The 23,038-nt window shown below is 51.4% G+C and overlaps 2 protein-coding genes across 2 annotated transcripts in view; one reads left to right on the top strand and one right to left on the bottom strand.

Annotated features, from left to right (window-relative positions):
* AKR1D1 (aldo-keto reductase family 1 member D1) overlaps positions 1–23,038 on the bottom strand; it is a 133,622-nt gene that overhangs the window by 84,923 nt on the left and 25,661 nt on the right.
* On the top strand, positions 7,261–9,717 carry LOC144284906 (uncharacterized). The gene is made up of 3 exons (XM_077850068.1): positions 7,261–7,478; positions 8,192–8,385; positions 8,618–9,717. Exons 1-3 carry the CDS (start codon positions 7,465–7,467, stop codon positions 9,079–9,081), a joined length of 672 nt encoding a protein of 223 aa, XP_077706194.1. The 5' UTR covers positions 7,261–7,464; the 3' UTR covers positions 9,082–9,717.

The raw sequence follows: 23,038 nt of genomic DNA, 5'->3' as shown, positions 1-23,038 counted from the left end.
AGGGAGATAAATGACAGCCTCAGAAGGAAAAATCTACCTTTAATTGGAGTTCCAGAGGGTGCTGAAGACACAGAGGACCAGAAAGTGTATTTGAACAAATCATAGCTGAGAACTTCCCTAACTTGGGGAGGGAAACAGGCATTCAGATCCAGGAGATAGAGAGATCCCCCCTTAAAATCAATGAAAACTGTTCAACACCCCAACATTTAATAGTGAAACTTGCAAATTCCAAGGATAAAGAGAAGATCCTTAAAGCAGCAAGAGACAAGAGATCCCTAACTTTATGGGAAGAAGTATTAGGTTAACAGCAGACCTCTCCACAGAGACCTGGCAGGCCAGAAAGGGCTGGCAGGATATATTCAGGGTCCTAAATGAGAAGAACATGCAGCCAAGAATACTTTATGCAGCAAGGCTCTCATTCAGAACGGAAGGAGAGATAAAGAGCTTCCAAGACAGGCAGGAACTGAAAGAATATGTGACCTCCAAACCAGCTCTGCAAGAAATATTAAGGGGGACTCTGTAAGACAAAGAGGATGCCCAAAGAAATAATCCACAAAAACAGGGACTGAATCGGTATCATGATGACACTAAATTCATAGCTTTCAATAGTAACTCTGAACATGAATAGGCTAAATGATCCCATCAAAAGACACAGGGTTTCAGACTGGAGAAAAAAGCAAGACCCATCTATTTGTTGTCTACAGGAGACTCATAAGGACACCTACAACCTGAAAATAAAACGTTGGAGAACCATTTACCATTCAAATGGTTCTCAAGACAACAGGAGTAGCATCATTATATCATCAGATAAATAAGTTTATCCCAAAGACTGTAGTAAGAGATGAAGAGGGACACTATATCACACTTAAAGGGTCTATCCAACAAGAGGACCTAACAATCATGAATATTTATGCCCTGAATGTGGGAGCTGCCAAGGATATCAATCAATTAATAACCAAAGTTAAGACATACTTAGATAATAATACACTTATACTTGGTGACTTGAACATAGCGCTTTCTAAAATCCATAGATCTTCTAAGTACAACATCTCCAAAGAAACAAGAGCTTTAAATGATACACTGGACCAGATGGATTTCACAGATATTTACAGAACTTTATGTCCGAACGCAACTGAATATTCTGAAGCACACATGGAACTTTCTCCAGAATAGGCCACATACTGGGTCACAAATCAGGTCGTAACCGATACCAAAAGATTGGGATCGTGCCCTGCATATTTTCAGACCATAATGATCTGAAACTAGAACTAAATCACAAAAAGAAGTTTGGAAGGATTTCAAACACATGCAGGTTAAGGACCATCCTGCTAAAAGATGAAAGGGTCAACCAGGAAATTAGAGAAGAATTAAAAAGATTCACGGAAACTAATGAGAATGAAGATACAGCCGTTCAAAATCTTTGGGACACAGCAAAAGCGGTCCTGAGGGGGAAATACATCGCAATACAAGCATCCATCCAAACACTGGAAAGAACTCAAATACACAAGCTAACCTTGCACCTAAAGGAGCTGGAGAAGGAACAGCAAATGAAACCTTCACCCAGCAGAAGACGACGGTTAATAAAGATTCCGAGCAGAACTCAAGGAAATCGAGACCAAAAGAACTGTGGAACAGATCAACAAAACCAGGAGGTGGTTCTTTGAAAGAATTAAGAAGAGAGAGAAACCATCAGCCAGCCTTATTAAAAAGAAGAGAGAAAAGACTCAAATGAATAAAATCATGAATGAGGAGAGATCACCACCAACACCAAGGAAATACAAACGATTTTAAAAACATTATTCCATTTTAATTACTCCATTTTCTCCATTCAAGATTCAGCTTTATTTCTTTTTTTATTTAATTATCTTCAATAAGGTTACTTCTCCTCTGCTAACTTCCTAGTTCTACATTTATATCCGTTTCTCTGTCAGTGCGCGTGGATACACAACCTGATTTCAGTTCAGTTGGTGGTCAAGCTGGAGAGTCAGTGCCTCCTGTCTACTTACAGTTCTGTGGCTGACAGCAGGTTTCCTACTTGTAAACACTCAGTCTTAAGACTCACTAGATTGATTCATCACGCTGCCTTTTGATGATCACCCTCATATGTTTCAATTCTACATGCCTACAACCACACTAATTCTTATTTTTAAGTCAATGTTAATTCTTCTTTTTTACGTCCATGTATATTCATAAATGGTCATGTTCATTTTTATATCCATATTCAAATAGGCAGAATTATTTCTCTCTCTCTCTCTCTATATATATATATACACTCACACACGCACACAAATCTTGCTCTCATTTCACTCATACGGTCTGTACTTCAAGTAGAAAATTTTCATTCAGCTTGAGGAGATGCCTTTTGTTTGTTTTGTGGAGCAGATCTGGTGATGTGTTTCCTCTGTTTTGTGGGATATGATTCAGAATTCCTGGGTTTGTGCCTCCCTGCTTGCGGGACACCTGCTTCTCCCTCTCCCTCTGCCTGTCTCCACTGATCATGCTCTCTCCTCTCTCTTTCTCCCTCTCTCTCTTAAACAAATAAATAAAATCCTAAAAATTAATACTACTTCTAATAAATAACACACAGAGTGAGCATAAAGGTGGACATGCAGGCCTGCTAGACCTGGCTGGAGACCCCCTCCCTCGTGCCTGTGTTTGTCATCTTCCCCTTGTGCTGCTGGCTGCAGAGGTGCATGACCTCCCGGGGAGGGAGGAGGCCCATGGAGGAGCCACCCTGGCTCCTGAAAGACCCCGTGAACGAGTTCAGTCTCCAATCTGAACAGCCACTCAGTGCTGTCAGCTGGGGCAATCTGTGCTGTCGCGGTACTGACATTGGGGGAGTCACTTGGTAATTCAGCATAATGGGATAGACCTACAAAATGGGGATCACCAAATTAACTGAAATAGTTATCAGTCTACTAGTTTTCAAATGACCAATGGATGCCTGCCTGGCTCAGCCTGAAGGGCGTGTGGTTATTGATCTCGGGGTCCTGAGTTTGAGTCCCTCATCGGGCACAGAGTTTCCTTAAAAAAAAAAAAAAAACAAAAGCAGAAGTATTTAAAAATGCTCCAAATCAATAAGGCTCCCACCACTGAGCTGGCCCATGGTGGGATGGTCCTCCCAACTGCTCCTTCAGCCGCTGAGCCCTGAGCACAGACGGTGCCAGAGCTGATAAACAGACCAGATCCTCCCTCTCGGAGCTCATGCTCCAGGGGGGAAGATGGACAAAATACGGTACAACATCAGGAATGGAAAGAGCAATTGCTCCCTAGAAAGAGAGCCTGGTGCTTCCCTGGGTCCTGAGCTCCGGAGGTGAGGCTGTGACGAACTGTGGGGCTTTGACAAACGCAGTGGCTGGGGCTCCAGGGGGCCACTGAGGGGAGGAGGTGAAGATCCCAGCAGGGCCACTACCTCGCCAGGATCACAGCCTGGGAAGGAGGCAGAAGGAGGGATGAAGCCACCTGTGTCCTCTGTTGGGGGCCAGGGCTGCCCCTCCCCTTCCTGAGGGGGCTGGGAAAAGGTTTAGTGGATGGAACTGGCTACAGACATGGAGATGTGACGGGGTGGGGGTGGGCACTGGCAGCCCAGACGGGAGGCATTCCAGCACATTCCAGTCTGAGGAAGAGCCCAGGTCAGGGCGACCCACTGGGTGCCCCGCTATCCACAGCTCACCCAGTGGAAACGAGGGAATGGCCCGTAACACACGACAGGCAGGGTTTCAGGATAAGGATGGCCTCACACCTTCTAGGCCAAGACTCCCACACCTACTGTAGGGTTTGCCTTGGATTCAGGAGCCTAGGATCGTGGGAAGCTATTGCCCATCCCTGCCCCGGTGGCACTGTCATCTTCTGGGCCTCCAGAATGAGGGTACTGGTGCCCACGTGTGTGCACACAGGGACCTTGTGGGCCTGGACGCATGGACACACCAAGGAAGAACATGTGGTGGGAGGTATTTCCTGCATGGGACACCCGCCTCCAATGTCATAGATATGATGCCACAGTGGCCTGGGGACGTCTGGAGGAAGCACCTGCTAGGATAATCCCTATGCCACAGGCAAGAGGCAGACCATCCCCGACGGGCACAACGGCTTCTCCGGGGTGGAAACCAGGGAAGAATGGAAAGTTGCGTCTGAACCCAGGTGTGTTTCGAGGTGGGGCCCTGGCTGCACACAGTCCTTCCCTGGGGCCTGTGGAGAGGGGTGCGGTTGTGTCACTGTGTGCACACAGGCCATTGCCTGCGGGGGGGGGGGGGGCATCGGCAGCCCCGAGCGCTGCTCCTGAAGCTTCCTCCAGGAGTGGACTCAGGGAGGGGGTCCCAGGCAGTGAGGTCACTTCTTTCACAACAGAGGCCAACAGAACTTGGAACCCCTGCCCGGGGCTACATTCTAGTGCAGCCCCACCTCAGGCTCACTTTCAGGAGACTTTTGCTACTGAAAGATGTTCCCTGATAAATATACCAGTTGGGAGGATCTTGAGGAACCCCAGGAATGCGGCTGCTTCGAATGGTGGAGCTGTTGGTGCGACTGTCAAACCCAACGCCTCAGGGAGTTTTTCAGGAGGTGCCGGAGGGTAATACAGAGCAGGCCAGGCCAGGCCAGGCCACCTGTGCCAGCCATCCTGGGCAGCCCCATCCCCTCCTCTTCAGTGTCAGGGAATCAGGGATGTGTGGGCAGGTCGCATCCAGGCTGGAGGACCTTGCAGGGGAGCAGGTTCCCCGGTGATCCCTTCAGGGTCACCCTGATGTCACGGTGGGCAGGGTGGAAACAGGATTCCCGAGGCGCCTCTTACCCGACTCGGAGTTAACCCAAGGCCCTGCAGCAGCATCCCTTTGCTCTCCTTGGGGGAGGTGTGTGCCGGCTGTGCTGTGGTGGGTCTGCAATGGAGTCAGCTGGGTGTGCGGCCCGGCCGAGGCGGCCAGACCGGGCGCTCAGGCCTCCTGCCTGGCTGCCCTGCAGTCTTTACAGAGCTCCACATGGGAGATACGGAGCGCCGCGCGGGAATATGAGTGCCGGTGGAAGAGGAAAGAGAAAATCCGCCACACCCCAGGATCCAGCACATCCTCCGAAGACCTGCAAGGGTTGAAGGTGAGTGCAGGGGCTGGGGCCACCCGACACCCAGGGCCCCGATGCAGCAGGAAGGGCCCCGGGTCCCAGAAGCCAGCCTGTTCCCCCCTGGGCTCCCCCCTAGACTTCTGCTGCTACAGGAGTCTGGATTCCCCTTCTCCCCAAACTTGCCCCCATGGCCCTGCCCCTGCCAGGGCCAGATGCAGAGTCCCTGGGCACAGATTTGTAGGAATATCAGAATAGAGCCTTCAGGGGTGCCTGGTCACCCAGTGGTTTAGCGCCTGCCTTCTGCCCAGGCCCTGATCCTGGAGACCCAGGATCGAGTCCCGCCTCGGGCTCTCTGCATGGGGACTGCTGCTTCCTCTCTGTGTCTGCCTCTCTCTCTCTCTCTCTCTCTCTCTCTCTCTGTGTGTGTCTCGTGAATAAATAATAAAAACTCTTTTTTATAATGCTTTCTTTTTAAAGATTTTATTTATTTATTCACGAGAGACAGTGAGAGGCACAGACACAAGCAGAGGGAGAAGCAGGCTCCACGCAGGGAGCCTGATGTGGGACTGGATCCTGGGTCCCCAGGATCACGCCCCGGGCTGAAGGCAGTGCTAAACCACTGAGCCACCCGGGCTGCCCATAAAAACTTTTGAAAAAGAGACACACCGTGTCTCATCGCACACGCTCTCTAGTAGTTTCCACTGTGCTCTGCTTTCTCCTAACTGGTGCTCCCAGGAGGCCCCATTGGCCTGACGTCCTTCCCCACCTTCTCCAAGGCTTGAGCATGGTCCTGGTGAGTTGGGAGACTTTTGCCCAAAGGGACACGGGGCTCACTGTACTATGTCTATCGCTCTGCAGTTAGGTTTTGAAGGAGCGCATCCCTGCCCCCCGTCCCCCCGGGGTCAGGCACAGGGGCCTCGTGTGCTGCACAACATGTCAGAGGCCAGTTGGTCCCAACAGCCACTGAGCCCTTCACTGATGCAGGACTTCGATGCGATTCCCTTCTGTTGCCAAATCACAGGGTGGCGCTGAACATCCTGCAGCCCTCACGCCCTGGGCCCTCCCACCCAAGGAAAGGTCTCCGTGTGGGCACCTCGACACAGGGACGTGTGGTCAAATTCAAGGGGTGAAGCCGTTAATGCAGGGAGGTGCTGTCAAAACTCAGCTGACAAGCAGCCCTGGGAGACTCACCCCTCCCACTTGAGATCCTTGTATTGATCCAAATTTTTTTGAAAATTTATCCTCTAAGATTATTTCTTTATTGGATAGTTTGTTTAAGAGACAGGCAGAGAAGCAGGGAGCAGAAGAGGGAGACACAGGCTCCTCAAGCACACTCTGCCCCAAGCGCAGAGCCTGCCAGGGGCGGGATCTCAGGATGCTGAGACCATGACCTGAGCCACAACCCACAGTCAGATGCCTAGTGACTGAGCCGCAGGCGTCAAGCCCCGTGTTCCTGCTGTGGGCACTCCTGCCCCCCCCGCCCCCCGCAGCCACTGAGAGCTCGGGCTTTGGTCTGCGCTCCAACTGCCAGGTGGTCTGGAGGCTACAGTGCAGGCTGCACGTCCCCTCTGTCCCACCTCAGGCTGAAAGGGCCTCAGCCCTGAGAAAGAATCAGATCTTCCCGACCACCCCCAGCCGGAGGGAGCTGCTGGAGCAGCAGGTAGAAGAACTGGTGCCCGCCTTGCTGTGCTTGGACGACCTTTCCATTGTTCAATTTATGGAAACATATCCTGAATTTGGCACCACCGAAGAGATCCTGGACCTGCTGTTTGAAAAGTGAGCACCCTGACCCTCCACAGCCCAGGGGGATGGGCCACCTACTGGTTGGGAGTCTTGGGAATGTTCCTGAACTTCCCGGCCCCTGGGGCTGCTCCTCTGACTGGAGTTGAGTCACACAGGGCCTTGTTGGGTCCTGTAGGGAAGCCCCTGGGGCCAGGCCTGTGGCAGGTCGGCTAGAGGGGCTGTGATTGTGGCTCAGCAGTCGTCGTTCTCTCCCCATGACGAAGCCTGTGCCGCCTCCCCACCGTCACCAAGGTCTTGAGCTGGCCTGTTTTGCCATTGAAAGGGAGGTTTGAGTCCATCTGGGGTCTGTGTCCTGGGGCATTCAGGGTAGGGGTCCCCGGGGACACCGGGGCGCCCTGGCCCACTCGGATGTAGGCCATGGGCCTGGCCAGAGCCCTTTCATTCCTCAAGCATTCGGGAGGACCCAGCAGGTGCAGACGCTTCTCTAGGAGCTGCCCGTGGCCCCACGCACAGAGCTGATGGCCTCCCAGGGTTCTGGACTAGTTGGGGTTCAGAGGGTGACAGCAACTATGAGGAGAGGTCGGGTCCACAGGACGGTTCATGTGAGGCCCCCCGCCCTCCTCTAGATATCGATGCATCCAAGCGTCCCCCGAGAAAGGAGAAATCCAGATGCTCTGGGAAAGGTGAGTGAGCTCTGGCTCATGCAGGAGGGCCTTCCCTCTCCAGGAGGGCAGCGAGGGGACTGTGGGTCGGAGGGGCTGCTGGACCCTCACCCGTCAGCAACTCCTGTGGCAGGGTAAAGGTCTGAGGCCCCTTCAGGAAAAGAGCAAAGGAGAGCCGTGGGTGGGGTGCGGGCGGGCTTTGTGGGAGAGCACTGGGACCCCAAAGGGAGACCTCCTCCATGCCCATCCCCCCCAACCCTGTCTGCCCCACACCTGGGACGCAGAGCAGAGGGTGTGGGGAGCGTCACCCTCACCAATCTGGTGGCACCTGGACCCGGGTGCATGGCAGGTGCTCAGGAGAGCCAGTGAGTGCTCACGGACCAGACGGCCCCCGCCCCGGGGGAGATTAGAGTCAGTGGAAGGACACCCCCTGGGGGCCCCTCGTGAGGGAGGCAGGGCTGACCCACGGGAGGGAAGGTTCCCGGGGAAAGACAGTGATGGTCACACCGCTGGTCATGGGCTCCCACGCACAGAGGCTTCGTGCCAGCCCCTCCTCAGTGAGCAGGCCTGTGGCAGGCAGGACCGCCAGGTGGCAGGTGGACAAGGAACAGCACTTGCCTCCGACAGCCCCGTGCGGGAGGCCGAGGGCCCCGGTTCCTGCCGGGCTTCCCCGGGACACCTCTGTGTGAGGGAGCCCTGTCTTCTGACGCCTCTGCCCACCTGTCCCTCCCCAGCACCATGACCTCCTTCCTGACCATCTGGCTGACCTACTATGAGGAGGACTTCGACGATCCCCCAGAATTTCCTGGCCTGACAAAGCTGATGAATTTCACGGGGCAGTACTTGCCAGACTCAACGCTGGACCGTCGAGTCAACAGTTACTCTGAATATTTAAGAAACCTCCATCAAGCGGAGTTTGAGGGTGGAGGTGAGGAGGACTGGGGAGGCCGAGTGGGGACAGGGTGGGCCACACAGATCAAGCCTCCGTGCTGCTGGGCCAGGAGCACTGGGTAGGCTCACACCCCATCCCCACGGGCTGCAGTCTGGGGAGACCTCCCAGGACTCTTGCACTCACACACGTTGAGCGGTGGGAAGAGGGTCCTTGATTTGAGAGGGACGTGGAAAGTCCATCCTGGTGATAATACTTTGTCTTCTTGGAGATGATACTGTGTCTTCGGACCACGAGCAACACCGTGAACCACCCCAAGAGCGCGCCCGAGCTTCGACGGAGGGGCCTGCTGCACCTTCAGGGTCTCAGGGGACGGAGCTGGTCCCGGCTGCTGAAGCTGAGGGTTCGGCCCGAGCCCTGATGCCAGCTGCCGCTTACAAGGTAAGACACGTGATGGTCAGACCTCTCCATCCCTGTGCTGACCCGGAAGAACCACCTGCACCCTTGGGAGCGCTGGAGGCCGAACGGGCCCCACCACCAGCTATCGAGGTCATCAATGGGCCGGAGCAGCCGCCTCACTCAGGGGAGCAACCGGCTTCGGACCCCGAGCAACACCCGGAACCACCGCGGCAAGAGCCCGCCCGAGGCCGACTGTGGGGCCTGCTGCACCTTCAGGGTCTCAGGGGATGGAGCTGGTCCCGGCTGCTGAAGCTGAGGGTTCGGCCCGAGCCCTGATGCCAGCTGCCGCTTACAAGGTAAGACACGTGATGGTCAGACCTCTCCATCCCTGTCCTGACCCGGAAGAACCACCTGCACCCTTGGGAGCGCTGGAGGCCGAACGGGCCCCACCACCGGTTATCGAGGTCATCGATGGGCCGGAGCAGCCGCCTCACTCAGGGGAGCAAACGGCTTCGGACCCCGAGCAACACCCGGAACCACCGCGGCAAGAGCCTGCCCGAGGCCGACTGTGGGGCCTGCTGAAGCTCCTGGGCCTGAGGTGATCGAGCCGGTCCCGGCTGCTGGTGCTGAGAGCTAGGCCTGGGACGAGATGACGGCTGCTGAGGTCAAGCCAAGGTACCTGGTGGTCACACCTCAGATTCACTGGCCCGACCTAGAGGAGCCACCTGCTTCTTGGCCACCCCAGAAGGAGGAGCAGGTCCCGGCGCTGGCTCTCGAGTTCATCGAAGGGCCAGAGCTGCCACCTGCCTCAGTGGGGCCACAAGGCTCGGCCCCCGAGCAGCAGTTCGTGATGGCTGCAGCACAACTGAAGCCTCCCCTCCCCTTTCATTGTGCTGTTTCTGTATTTTGTGTTTTTCATAATTTCTTCATGAATTTTATTTGTAATAAAGGATAAGTTAACTTTATGCAAAATTGACTCTGATGCTTTTAAATAATACATCGTGGTACCTTAGGTCCATTCATACTTCCAAGCTCGTTCTATGAGGCCAGCATCACCTTAATTCCAAAACCAGACAAAGACCCCACCAAAAAGGAGAATTATAGACCGATATCCCCGATGAACACGGATGCAAACATTCTCAACAAGATACGAGCCAACAGGACCCAACAGTACATAAAGAAGATTACTCGCCATGATCAAGTGGGATTGATCCTCTGGATGCAAGGCTGGTTCAACACTCGTAAAGCAGTCAATGGGATGGATCACATCAACAAGAGAAAAACAAGAACCAGATGATCCTCTCAATAGATGCAGAGAAAGCATTTGACAAAATACAGCATCCATTCCTGATCAAAACTCTTGAGACTGTAGTGATAGACGGAACATTCCACAGCATCTTCAAACCCATCTACGGAAAGCCCATAGCAAATATCATTCCCGATGGGGAAACACTGGGAGTCTCTCCCCGAAGATCAGGAACACGACAGGGACGTACACTCCCACCACGGCTACTCAACATACTACTACAAGTCCTAGCTTCAGCAATCAGGCAGCAAAAAGAAATAAAAGGCATTCAAATTGGCAAAGAAGAGGTCAAACTCTCCCTCTTCGCAGATGACATGATACTGTACCTAGAAAACCAAAAGACTCCACCCCAAGATTGCTAGAACTCATACGGGAAATTCGGCGGCATGGCAGGATACCAAATCAATGCCCAGAAATCAGTGGCATTTCGATTCACTAACAATGAGACTGAAGAAAGAGAAATGAAGGAGTTGGTCCCATTGACAACTGCACCCAAAAGCATGAGATACCTAGGAATACACCTAACCAGAGAGGTAAAGGATCCCGACCCGAAAAACTACAGAACACGTCTGAAAGAAACTGAGGAAGACACAGAGAGATGGAAAACTATTCTGTGCTCCTGGATTGGAAGAATTCATGTATTGGGAAAACGTCCACGTGACCCAGGGCAATTTACACATGGAAGGCAATCCCTATCGAAATACCATGGACTTTCTTCAGAGAGTTGGAACAAATCATCCGAAGATTAGTGTGGAATCAGAAAAGACCCCAAGTAGCAGGGGAATATGAAAAAAGAAAACCAGAGCCGGAGCATCACAATGTTGGATGTCAAGTTGTGCCACAAAGCTGTGCTCATCAAGACAGTGTGGTACTGGCACAAAAACAGACACACAGATCAACGGAACAGAACAGAGAATCCAGAAGTGGACCCTCCACTCTATGGTCAACTAATATTCGAGAAAGCAAGAAACACCATCCACTGGAACAAAGATAGTCTCTTCACTAAAGGCTGCTGGGCACGTTGGACAGCCACACGCAGAGGAATGAAACTGGACCATTCTCTCACACCACCGTACACAAAGAGAAACTCAAAATGGATGAAAGATCTAAATGTGAGACAAGAAGCCATCAAAATCCTAGAGGAGAACACAGGCAACACCCTTCTTGAACTTGGCCACAGCAACTTCTTGCAAGATACATCCGTGAAGGCAGAGAAACAAAAGCAAAAATGAATCACTGGGACTTCATCAAGATGAGGAATTCCGGACAGCAAAAGAAACGCTCAACAAAACTAAAAGACAACCCACAGAATGGGAGAACGTATTTGTAAATGACCCGTCAGATAAAGGGCCAGTGTCCAAGATCTCTAGAGAACTCATTCAACTCTACAGCAAAGAAACCAACAATCCAATCATGAAATGGGCAAAAGACATGAACAGAAATGTCACAGAGGAAGACACAGACGTGGCCACCAAGCACATGAGACAATGCTCCGCATCACTGGCCATCAGGGAAACACAACGCAACACCACAATGAGATACCACCTCACACCAGTGAGAATGGTGAACGTTAAGAAGACAGGAAACAACAAATGTTGGAGACGATGTGGAGAAAGGGGGACCCTCCTGCACTGTTGGTGGGAATGTCAACTGGGGCAGCCACTCTGGAAAACTGTGTGGAGCGTCCTCAAAGAGTTCAAAATAGAGCTGCGGGCGAGCCAGCAATCCCACTGCTGGGGATTTACCCCAAAGATACGGATGCAGTGAAACGCCGGGACCCCTGCACCCCGATGTTTCTAGCGGCAATGTCCACAATAGCCACGCTGTGGAAGGAGCCTCGGTGCCCATCGACAGACGAATGCATAAAGATGTGTTCTACCTATGTAATGGAGTATTCCTCAGCCAAGAGAAATGACAAATACCCCCTATTTGCTTCGACGTGGAGGGACCTGGAGGGTATTACGTTGAGTGAAATAAGTCAATGTGAGAAGGTCAAACATTATATGGTCTCATTCTTTTGGGGAATATAAAAATTAGTGACAGGGAATAAAGGGAAAGGAGGGAAAATGAGTGAAAATATCGGTGAGGGTGACAATACATGAGAGACACGTGACTCTGGGAAAAGATCAAGGGGTAGTGGAAGGGGAAGTGGGTGGGGGGTTGGGGTGACTGGGTGATTGGAACTGAGGGGGGCACTTGGTGGGATGAGCACTGGGTGTCATGCTACATGACGGCAAACCGAACTCCAATAAAAAAAATCGTTTTAAAAAGAAGGGTGAACCCGCGGCGCCCGGCCCTGCGTCTCCACCCTGTCGGGAGCAGCGTGGGGCGAGCGAGACGCCGGCCACCCGCTCTCCTCCTGCTGCTGCTGCGTGGGCTCTGCTTCCTTTGCTCGTGCTGGGCCCGGGGAGCGGGTAATGGGCCGGCTGCTGCCGAGGGGGGCGCGGGGGGCCCTCGCCTTCATCTCTCTTGCACACTCCTGCTTGCGCTCTCTTGGTGTGTGTGCGTCCGCCGGCTGCTCAGCCCCGTCGGGGAGACCAGACTGGGGCTCTTGGTCGGCGCTGCCGGATGTGGGGACACCTTCCCGAGTAGGCCACAGACGCAGCAGGAACTGTCCTCCCACATCCTCTGTGGGGCCTGGTCCTTTCGGGGAGCCGACCGGGTGCCCTCGGAGGACACAGACGCGGTCTTTGCTCCTGCCTCTGCTCTGCCCGTGGGGCCTGAGCTACCCCAGGCCCGCAGGCCGCGTGCCCGCTGCTCTGTGGGGCTGTCAGCTGGCAGGTTTCCTGGGACCTTCCCTCCGGGGCTGTCCTGGGGGCTGCGGAGGACTCCTTTCTAGGCGATGGTTCCTCCAGAAACGGCCCCCTTCAAACGGCTTGAGTAGGCGGGAGCTGACTCGTCCGTCGTGTGGGGGCAGGTTTGTGGCTCCCGGTGGCCAGAAACGCGTGGGGATTCCTGAGTATGTCCGAAGCAGCCCCTGGGAAGCATCGGGTGGCTCTCGTGCCTTCGAAGGAGGTGCAGACACCAGATGGCTGGGAGGAGCATCGCCAAGGGGGCGCAGAGCTCTGCCCCCATAGTTGGGCCGCAGCCTGTTGCTGGAGCTGCTGAGGCCCATCCTCAGGGTCCCCAGGATTTGCACACCTGTCCCATGTCCCAGGGTTCTTATGGCACGCACGTGCGTGAGAACCGGCCTCGATGGTCTCGTCGGGGTCTCTGGTGTGACGACGTGGGACGTGCACCGTACGCCAGCTACTCGGGAGACTGGGGAGCCATGGACTCCATGGTCCGTCGTCTTCTCTATCTGACGTCGTTTTCAGTGTTGCGTTTTGGCCCACCACGCCTGCCGTGGCAGCGGCTCACCAGGGTCAGAGTGGCGGGCTGGGGCACGGGGCCATGCGGCCGATGGCGGGCCGTCCTCGTGGGTGTCCTCTGCCCATTGCTGCCGGCCTGGGCCCTGGAGCCGGTGCAGCCTGTGTGTTTTGTCTCTCCAGACCGGCCGCCGCAGATTGGCCACTGAGCTCCGTCAGCCGAGGTCCGCGGAGACCAGGGTGCCTGCCCGCGAAGCCCCCTCTCCAGTGTCGGTTTGCAATAAATCTGTATTTAAGCACTTCGGCGTCCGTGTGTGTCACTTGCTTCCGAGACTCTTCTCTGCGTGTGTGCGTTTCCGGAACTCCAGCCACGAGGTCCCTGGCTCACGGACAAAGCAGATGCCACCGTAGGGGTTCCTCAGTGTCTTCTGAACTGTGCCTGCTCTAACCTGTGGTTTTCAGAAATCTGATGAGCTTTCAAGAAAAAAGGATTTTCGTTGCAGAGCTGACATGGGTCTCCAGCAGGTTCTGAAAAGCTGAAGTGAGCACAGGATCCCGAAGCTTCAGCCAGAGGACACCCCCCCCCCCGCCGGCACCCCGTGGAGCGAGTCTCGCCCTGCGGTGCTGGGCTCACCCATCTGCCTGCACCCTCCCGGGCACAGCACGTCGGCCGCACTCCAGTCCCGGGGACCGTGCTTCTGGGCAGGCTCTGGCGACGCTTCTCAAGTCAATGGAGGATGCGTGGTGGCATTAGCGCACAAGTGCCCAGGACCAGAGATTATCTGCCAGGGAGGAGAGGCCCCATCTTTCAACAGTTTGCCCCAAAACGTGTGGGAGGGAGAACAGTATCCATGTTCTACGTAGAAAGGAATGTCTGGGAGGCGGCAGTTGCGGCGTGGAGAGGAGTGAGCCCAGGACTGCCCACCTGAGGACAGACCCACAGCCACCCGGGTCTGCCCCACAGGCAGGCGGCGCTCCCGTGGGCCTCCCGCTGGCACCTGTCCCAGCCTCGGTGGGTGTGGGGGGGTAACACCGTCATTTCAGGCTCTGCTCCCCGCTCAGCCGTCTGCTCAAGCCCCTGGTGCTCTCCCTGGGTGTGATTCCTTTTTTTATTTTCATGGAACATCAATGGAAAAATGTTATATCTTTAATTTTTGCTAATATCTAACTGGGATTTAGCATTCCCATCAGTTAGGAAACATGTGTCAGTTCCTTTTTTTTTCCCTTTGTAATTGACTTTTTATTGGTGTTCAATTTGCCAACGTATAGAATAAGACCCAGTGCTCACCCCATCAAGTGCCCCCATCAGTGCCCGGCACCCCATCACCCCCACCCCCCGCACACCTCCCCTTCCCCCGCCTAGTTCCTTTCCTGGATGTGATTCTTGAGGGCTGGATGGCCTCCAGAGGTCGGCTTGTGTGCAGCCCGACAGCTGCCCTGGCCTGCCCTCTGCCGCTGAGCCCGGACCTGGGTATGGCCTTGTGTGTTCCCCTTGCCCTGAGGGGACCAGGCCCATGGACACTGGAGCCCACGCTGGGAGGCACGTGGTGAGTGTCACCCTACCAGGTCGGCAGGTACAACAGCCTGGCGGGGCTGTCCCGGCTGGGTGGTCTCCCGTCTGGCTAGCATGGAGGACGAAACCAGGCCGGGCCTCCCGCCTTCTCCGTCATGCTGCTTCCCACGCTGTTTAGCCAGAGCCGGATGCACTCGGGGACGTTTTGATGCAAACATGGTGTGAGGGCGACAGAGGAAGGCATGACCCTGAAGGTGGTGTTGGACCTCCCCCCCCGCCCCATGCTGCTCCAGTGGGGCCTCCCTGCCTCTGCCATCCATGTGGCACAGGCTTGGTACCGGCAGACGCTCTGCAGGTCAGGGGGTAGGCCCCTGGCGTCTTTTGCCGACCGATCCCCAACAGCCCAGGTTCTTCTCTCCGAGGAGGGGTCCTGGTGTGGGTATAGCGGTGGGGCGGCTGGCGGTCTGGGGCAGGCTCTCCTGCAAGGTAGGTGGTTGGGAAACTGCCCAGGTCGGGGCCATCGCGTGGCCTGGATGGGGTCTCCTGGAAGCCTGCAGCAGGGGCCTAGGAGCCCTCCACCATGTGCCTGGCCCGCAGAGGGTCTGGGTTGGCAGGTGCCACGGAGGGGCTGCCAACAGGAGCTCGTGCTCGAGCTCAAAGGCGTAGGAGCCCCGGGGGCCACCTGTCAGCTGTCCAGTGGTCTGGGGGGCCCGGGACAGGAGACCCCAGGCCGGCGGGTCCCCAGTGAAGAGGAGCTCTGCTGCAGAAGCAGCCACAGGGTTGTGGGAGAGGGGCCAGGCGGGGCCCCACACAGCTCTTGGGTCCTCCTTCACCCAGGGTGCTCCGGACCCCTGCCATTTCAACCCCCAGGTGGTTGGGCATCTGGCGAACATGTTGCGTGTAGGGTTTGGGGGCAGCCCGCTGTTGCATGTAGGGAGACGGCCTCTGGTGGGGAAGGTGCCAGGACTCGGCCCCGCCTCCTGCCTCCACGCGCCCCCCACCTCAGCCTCCCACAGCAGCTGCTGTAAAGTCCCGGGAAACCTGCTGGCTCAGGGCTGCCCTGCGCCCCGGGCGCCCTGCTGGCTCAGGGCTGCCCTGCGCCCCGGGCGCCCTGCTTCTCTGGCTGGGTGTGTCAGCCCTCTGGGTCACTCATATGTGGGATTTAAGAAACGAAACTGATGGGCATGGGGAAGAGAAGGAAAAATACAATGAGATAAAAACAGAGCGGGAGGCAAACTATAAGAGACTCTTAATCGTAGGAAACAGAGTGAGAGTCACTGGAGGGGAGGTGGGTGGTGGATGGGGTACCTGGGGGATGGGCATTAAGGAGGGCATGTGAAGTGATGAGCACTACGTGTTATATGCAACCGATCAATCACTCCATTCTACCCCTGAATCTCATACTACACTATATGTTAACTAACTTGAATTTGAATACAATCTAAAAAAAGGAATGAAAAAAATCACACATTCTTGTGTACAGTGAACAAAGAACTCTGCATCCAATTTAAAAAGCAGTAATGGGGCACTCGCTATGTGCACCATCAGTTACCAAGAACTTGCTCACCACCATCTTTAAGGTATTAACACATCACAATTTCTAAGCTTTTTATTAAATCAGGGACTTCTGCTTCCTGAGAAGATACATACATACATACATGGTGCAAGCTGAAGCCTCCATCCCAACAACCAGAAAAGGCTGGTTACGCACAGACGTGCTCCTGGCGATAGTCAGGAAGCTGTCAGATGACCAGAGCTAGGTAAAGGATCCGTGCAGAGGACAGAGAGCCCTTCACTGGGGAGGCTGATGATGGGGCACCATTTTGTCCCCAGGCCACTTGCCGATTCCAGCTCAGGACATCAGCTCCACTGGGATAAGAGGACACCACCACCATACAGTGACACACTGGAAACTCAAGGAGGCCCAGATGCAAGGCTGACGTTCCCACAGGACCTGTGCTTTGGCAAGGTGGGAGGTGAAGGGGACGGGACCGAGCGAAGGTTACCGTGGCCTCACAGTACCTACGGGATGAGCCTCTGCTAGCGAGAACGGGTCTCCCACAAACACAGACCCACCCACCGGGATGCTGCCAGACGACTGAGCTGCATGGGGCAGAAGACTAAGTATGACGCTCCAAATCCCTGAAAGGACTAGCGTAGTGCTTGTGAGGCCTTCCAGTGCTGAGGACAAAGAGCCTGCTTCTGACTAGTGGGTCTCAATCAAAACACAGAGTGTCCACAGGGGAAAAACAGGGACAAATTACAGGGGCACCGAAGGCCAGCTCGATGCACCAAAGAGAAGAAGGGACTATCGACCAACCAAATAAACCATCTGGCCCTCGATTTTCTTTCATTCACCGTGTTAGGCACACATCCAAAGAGTTACCAGAAACGTACACGGGAAGGAAAATGCAACCAATAATTCAGAATAAAAATAAGCAAAGACTGTGAAGTAAGTAAGATCATCTTGGTAAGAAAAACAGGTAACAAGATGGACAGAAGTGGATGCAACAGATGGAGAACTGAATGAGGAGAGCGTAATGCATATGAAGAAATCACATGGATATTCTAGATTGATAAAATAAACTATCTTTCATCAAACATTCATTGATGGCTTAACAGAAAACTCGGATGGCATAGGAAAGGACAAGATTCGTGGGTTCTAAAAAAAAAAAAAAAAAAAAAAAAAAAAAAGATTCGTGGGTTCTGAGACAGAGCACACAGACAATACCAAAACTGGAGAGTAGGCAGAAGAAGCAATGAAAAGAACAGAAGACACACGGTCCACAGCAAAAGGCCCATGATACTTTACTTGAGGTCCCAGGAAAAGAGGGATAGAGACAGAAGCAACGTCCAGAGAGAGAACAGCCAAGGATCCCAAACTGCAGAAAGACACCAACTCCCACATTCAAGAGTCAGAATGAAAACACGTGTGCGCTTACATGTCCATCTGCCACCACCTTCCGACTCAGACCATGACCTCCACACACTCCTAGGGCACGTGAAGAATTTTGAAAGACAGCAGTTAGGTCCAGATGGTTTACAGCTGTCGATTCCTGATCCCTGGCTCAGCTAGTCCTTCCTGTCCCCGAAAGCTGACGAAAGCTCCTGAGGTAGCACCCGATGCCATTTCACCCTCATCACATCCTACCCCACCGCCGCTTTTCTGTCACTTACCAGAACGAAGGCCTCCTCCTTGCTCCTCCTGTACTGTGCTCCAGAGTGAGTGGTAAAAGGCACTGGAACACCACAGAATCCCCTGTTAACCGCAAAGCCTTTCTAAAGTCAAGGCGTCACTGAGCCTGGGACAGAACATCCAGTCTTTCCTTCTTTGCGTTCATTTCCATAAAAAGAGGAGCATGACAGCAGACCCACGCCACCTGGCCTAAATTCATCTGTCCTAAATTCAGGGACAGTGACGATGGGATGGTGAGAGTGGTGGCGGTTCCTGCTGAGAGATCCTGCCTCCTCAATCCCGAAGGATCATCAGGGAAGGGCGTCAAGCTGACTGGGAGCCACGCACAAAGAGAACAGGAAAGAAGGGCTGCAGACAGTGGAAACTCAACTCACCAAGGCAGAAAGCTCACGGCAAAGACCTATACTGTCTCTAAGCATGGAATTACCTCAGGTTTGGCTTTAAAAAAAAAAAAAAGAAAAGAAGAAAAGAATCCTGGGAAATAATTCACACACACTATCTACAAAGTCACAGTGCTGAGTCAGGAGCCAGAGCCCGCCCACTCACACATGCCTCGGTCTGTCTCAGTTACGTATTTTCTGTGACATTTCAAGGAGGAAGAGGTGAAAGATGCTACATGAATTTCCAGTAGACCAATTTTAAGTCAAAGAATCATTTCTCAGAACTGATATATATATATATATATATATCAGTATAAATATATATATATATATAATATTATACCATAAGATATATCGTTACGTAAACATTTATGCAAACTTAGAGGAACAGTATCAAGTTTTTACACACATCTACCCCCTCATCAGGAAGGTAAGCACCTTCCTGCTTATTCATTCCTAGCATGCCCTTGTTAACATCACATGGACTTCGAAAACAGTGTAATTCATCCTACTGTAATGACATACTATAAACATATATAATATACAAACAACATACCTAATAATCATTCAAACTTCATTTCGAAGCCCCACAGCATATCACTTATGTTTACTATTAATTTCCACCAGACTTTACATCACCCTGGTCATAGTATTCATTCATGGGTACATGAACTGAAATTTTATAAACTCTCTCTCCATCTTGCTAAGAGAGGCATCCCAATGGCATTATATTTCATGTTTAAAAATTACCAATCATACTATTAATTCTGCAGTTTATATCAATTGTGCATCAGTACTATTTATGATAACAATTCTTTCTGACCGATTTTCACACTTAGAATACTGTAGCCAAAGACACTAAAACTTTAGAAACCTTACTTCCATGTGTATATACACGGGTCTCTATATGTACACACATACACACAAATGACAGGATACTTATTAAAACATCTTCCCATTATAAAAACCATAAAATAAAATCTATGGAGGAAATGAAAGAGACAGGAGTTCAAGAAGAAAAGCAAATATAATTGTTCTGACAGTGAAAAGGGAGAGCTCAGTCAGGTAAAGTTCAAAGGGATGATAGTGAGCATCAAACTATCATGGTAGTAACGTCCTATTGGATACATATTCAATACTGAGATATAAAATACTTTTATAAGGTCAACTTTTCCCATACACTAGAAACTCCATCCTGTATTGTTGATACTTGAGACGAAAATGTTTGAGGTCCACTTTAAAAATGGGGAGGGGGTGATAGTTTTGACAAATTATGGAGGGAGATCTTGAGCACTCTGCTGAAGCACAACCAGTGTGATTGCTTGCACAAAGAACACAAGTCTCGCACCACCACCGTCAAGGCCCTGCAGGACACAGTGGCTTGGATGCTCAACCTTTCATAAAGCCCTCGTTCCCTCATGCAAGGGTCACAGCCACAGTGGCCCTGCTCAGTGAAGCCAACACCCCAACATCTTCCCACTTCAGAATCGGCACCTCTCTATTCCCTCCACCTGGAATGCTCTTTGACATAATCCCTCTCATCATTCAAGATTCGACTCTAAATGCCTCACAAAGAATGCTCGGACTTTTAGTTTGGTTATGTGTGTATTACGGTACTCTGCATGGTAATATTTTGTGTCATTTCTTACAACTGCATGGGAGGCTACGACTATCTCAAAGAAAAGTCTTTACAAAACGCTCTGGGGCTGCCTTCTGCAAAAGATCTATCTGCAACCGCTAACCTCTGCCATGACTCCCCCTACCCCTCGTCACTTCCTTGCCTGTCACCCAACATCATTCCTCCACACTACCCACTGCTTTCTGAAATTTCTGATTGGCTCACTCCTCTATTTCCTGAGACCCCACAAGGAAGTCAGCTCCAGAAATACAGAGTCCTTGTCTTGCTCATCACTCTCCCCCAGAACTTAAAATGAGGCTGGGCCTCAGGAAGCTTTCACTAGATGAAAATGCACGAGGCAGAGGTGATACCCAGTGACAGGACAGGAAGACCTGATGTCACTCTGCTGTGATATGTTACGTACTTAACCTCATGTAGTTCACTCCTTATGAGAATTCTGGAAGAAAGAGGAATTCTCCATATTTGTAGTTGAGTGAATGGAGCTTAAGAGGTTAAATAACTTGGCCGACGCTGCATCAGGTCGGCCATTAGGAAGTACTGATGAAGTACTTCATCAGGAAGTAATGGTGTTGTTCAAAGTCAGGTACTAGAGATTAATAAGCCTACACAGAGCTTTCCTCGCCACAAGCCCCTCACAGGGCTTTCCATTTATTGCCTCAATTGATCCTCACGACAGTCTGCATCTGATCACATCAGGGGTTCAGAGCACGAAACCAGGCTCGGAGAGTCAAGGAGGTTTGTTCAAGCAAGTACAGCTGCTGTGGAACACAGGGAACTCGGGGGCTGCGACCCCAGCTCCAGCTCCCCCGCAATCCCACGCGTGCACAGACGAGAGACAGAGATTTAAAGGAATGCACACAAGGTCACGCAGCTGGATGGACAAAAGGCTGAATTAAGAGTAGGCCAACGACCTATTAGTCAAATGAGCTTTCCAGCCTGGCGGATCGTGCCGCTGTCAAACACTTGAAAGTTTACATTTACTACAGACTTTCACGGATAAGATCAAGATTTTATAATGAACATTAGCCATGCTACTGAAAACATAAGTAGACCGAGGTAAGAGACAGCCGACACGGAATACATGTGCTTAAGGCCACCGTACACCACGCATACTCACTGCTCCGGAAGATGACCAAAATCTAACTGCATGCATGTTGGGCTTTGATCTCTACAAGGTATAATCTTACTTAGGAATATTTAGTATTATTTCATAACATTTTCCGATCTACGGACAAACAGATCATTACAAATCAGGATGAAAACTGTTCATGATCCCCAAAGCTCTACATCTCTAGGGGAAGAAAAAAAAGTGCGTCAGAAACAGAAAAATCTTATATACCGTATGTATCCATGTGCTCTCTGATAAATACAAAAGATTTTCTCACCAAAAGAGCACGACACTTCAATGTACTTGCACAAGGCTCACATGTGCCTTAAAATAATGAACAATCAGAAACTGAAGAACAATAGTAAGTTGCAACAAAAATGACAGATACAGCGTGTATCTGACTTTACTTTGTCTCTACCAATACCGGGGGGAACACTCTTTAATGGGGTGGCCGTTTCCCAGTTAACACTGTTCAAACCCGAACAGCAAAACTTTGGTTGAACAGCCCAAGTCAGGTCTCTACCCTAACGGATCATAAAATGTTAATGATTGGAAGTTTTCTATTTTCCTTCCCTCATCGCAGACATAAAAAGTTGTGAGGAAAAGAAAAGATACTAATGGTATCCAAAACTCGGATAATGCTAGATTTAACAGTATGCTCATGTTGCAGTCTGCAACTAAAACAATTTGCATTGAAAATGGTAAGTAGGTATTTCTCTCTATCACTACAACTATAAACAGGACAGGATAAATCAGACCACTGTGACAGTTCAAGTGGAGAATTTAGGAGCAGAAAGAAGAAAGATTTTCAGCAATATATGACAAGTTCAATTATTTTAGACTTAAATCTGGTAAAAAAAATGTAATTAAATTGAAAACATGCAATCAAATAGCACACATATATATTCCGATAGAGCACAAGATGATGAAAGATAAGATAATTTTCCTTATGGAGATTCCGACCTAAGCCCAAATGAAAAGAAAAAAGAAACCTATCCTCATCATGGCGGGTGACTATGTCCTACAAAAAGATCCTTGCATCATACAAAAATGCAACTCCTATAACATAACAGAACTTTAACATGGGGGAAAACGAGGTCATTTTTTAAAGTAAACTGCTGTTGCAAGGTAACTTTTAATTTGCACACATAATGTAAATTGCTACGGTCAGCGCACCTTGGGTCACAGAAACAACGGCAGCTGGATCCAGAGGTGCCCCGGCAGCCCGGGTGTGCAGGCAAAGTGCCGTGAACAGTGAGGATCGATGATCTCCTCAAAGTGTCACGGCCAGATCCTCGGCAGGGTGGCTGGAGGGCGATATTCAGAGAGCAAGCACGTGCTTAGTGTTACACTTTAAATTGATGCTGACATTGTCGATTGCGAAAAGAAAGTTTTTCCTAAGTAACATAGGAAACCACCCAGCTAACCTTCTGGAGGATATCAGATAATCATGGTAGGTGGTTGTGCAAGAGCTAACTTCTCAGAAACGTGAGCACATATGAAATACAAACAAGCAGCCGTTGCGGAGATTTACTATAGTGATCAACATTTTAATTACTTTCTGTTCTCTTAGATGTACAGGACTATTGCGATGAATAGTCGCTCCATGTACAAACAAAGCAGTATTTTTAGCCTGGTATTTGCATTTGGTGGCAAAAAAACTCCCACAAGGGTACGAATAACCACGAGTCATGTGCTGATTAATCTGAGACTTCTCGAGTCACATGTTAATTAAAGGAATTAATATGATCTTTGCTGGTAACGCTACACATTTGTCACACGGCATGCAGAGAACGACTTATTGGATGGTCAGGTTTCAAACAAATCTCCAACCCTGCAAATA

This window comes from Canis aureus, chromosome 15 (assembly GCF_053574225.1).
Source record: "Canis aureus isolate CA01 chromosome 15, VMU_Caureus_v.1.0, whole genome shotgun sequence".
Lineage (NCBI taxonomy): Eukaryota > Metazoa > Chordata > Mammalia > Carnivora > Canidae > Canis > Canis aureus.
The sequence above is the reverse complement of the archived record's forward strand: the minus strand, read 5'-3'. Positions and strand labels throughout refer to the sequence as shown.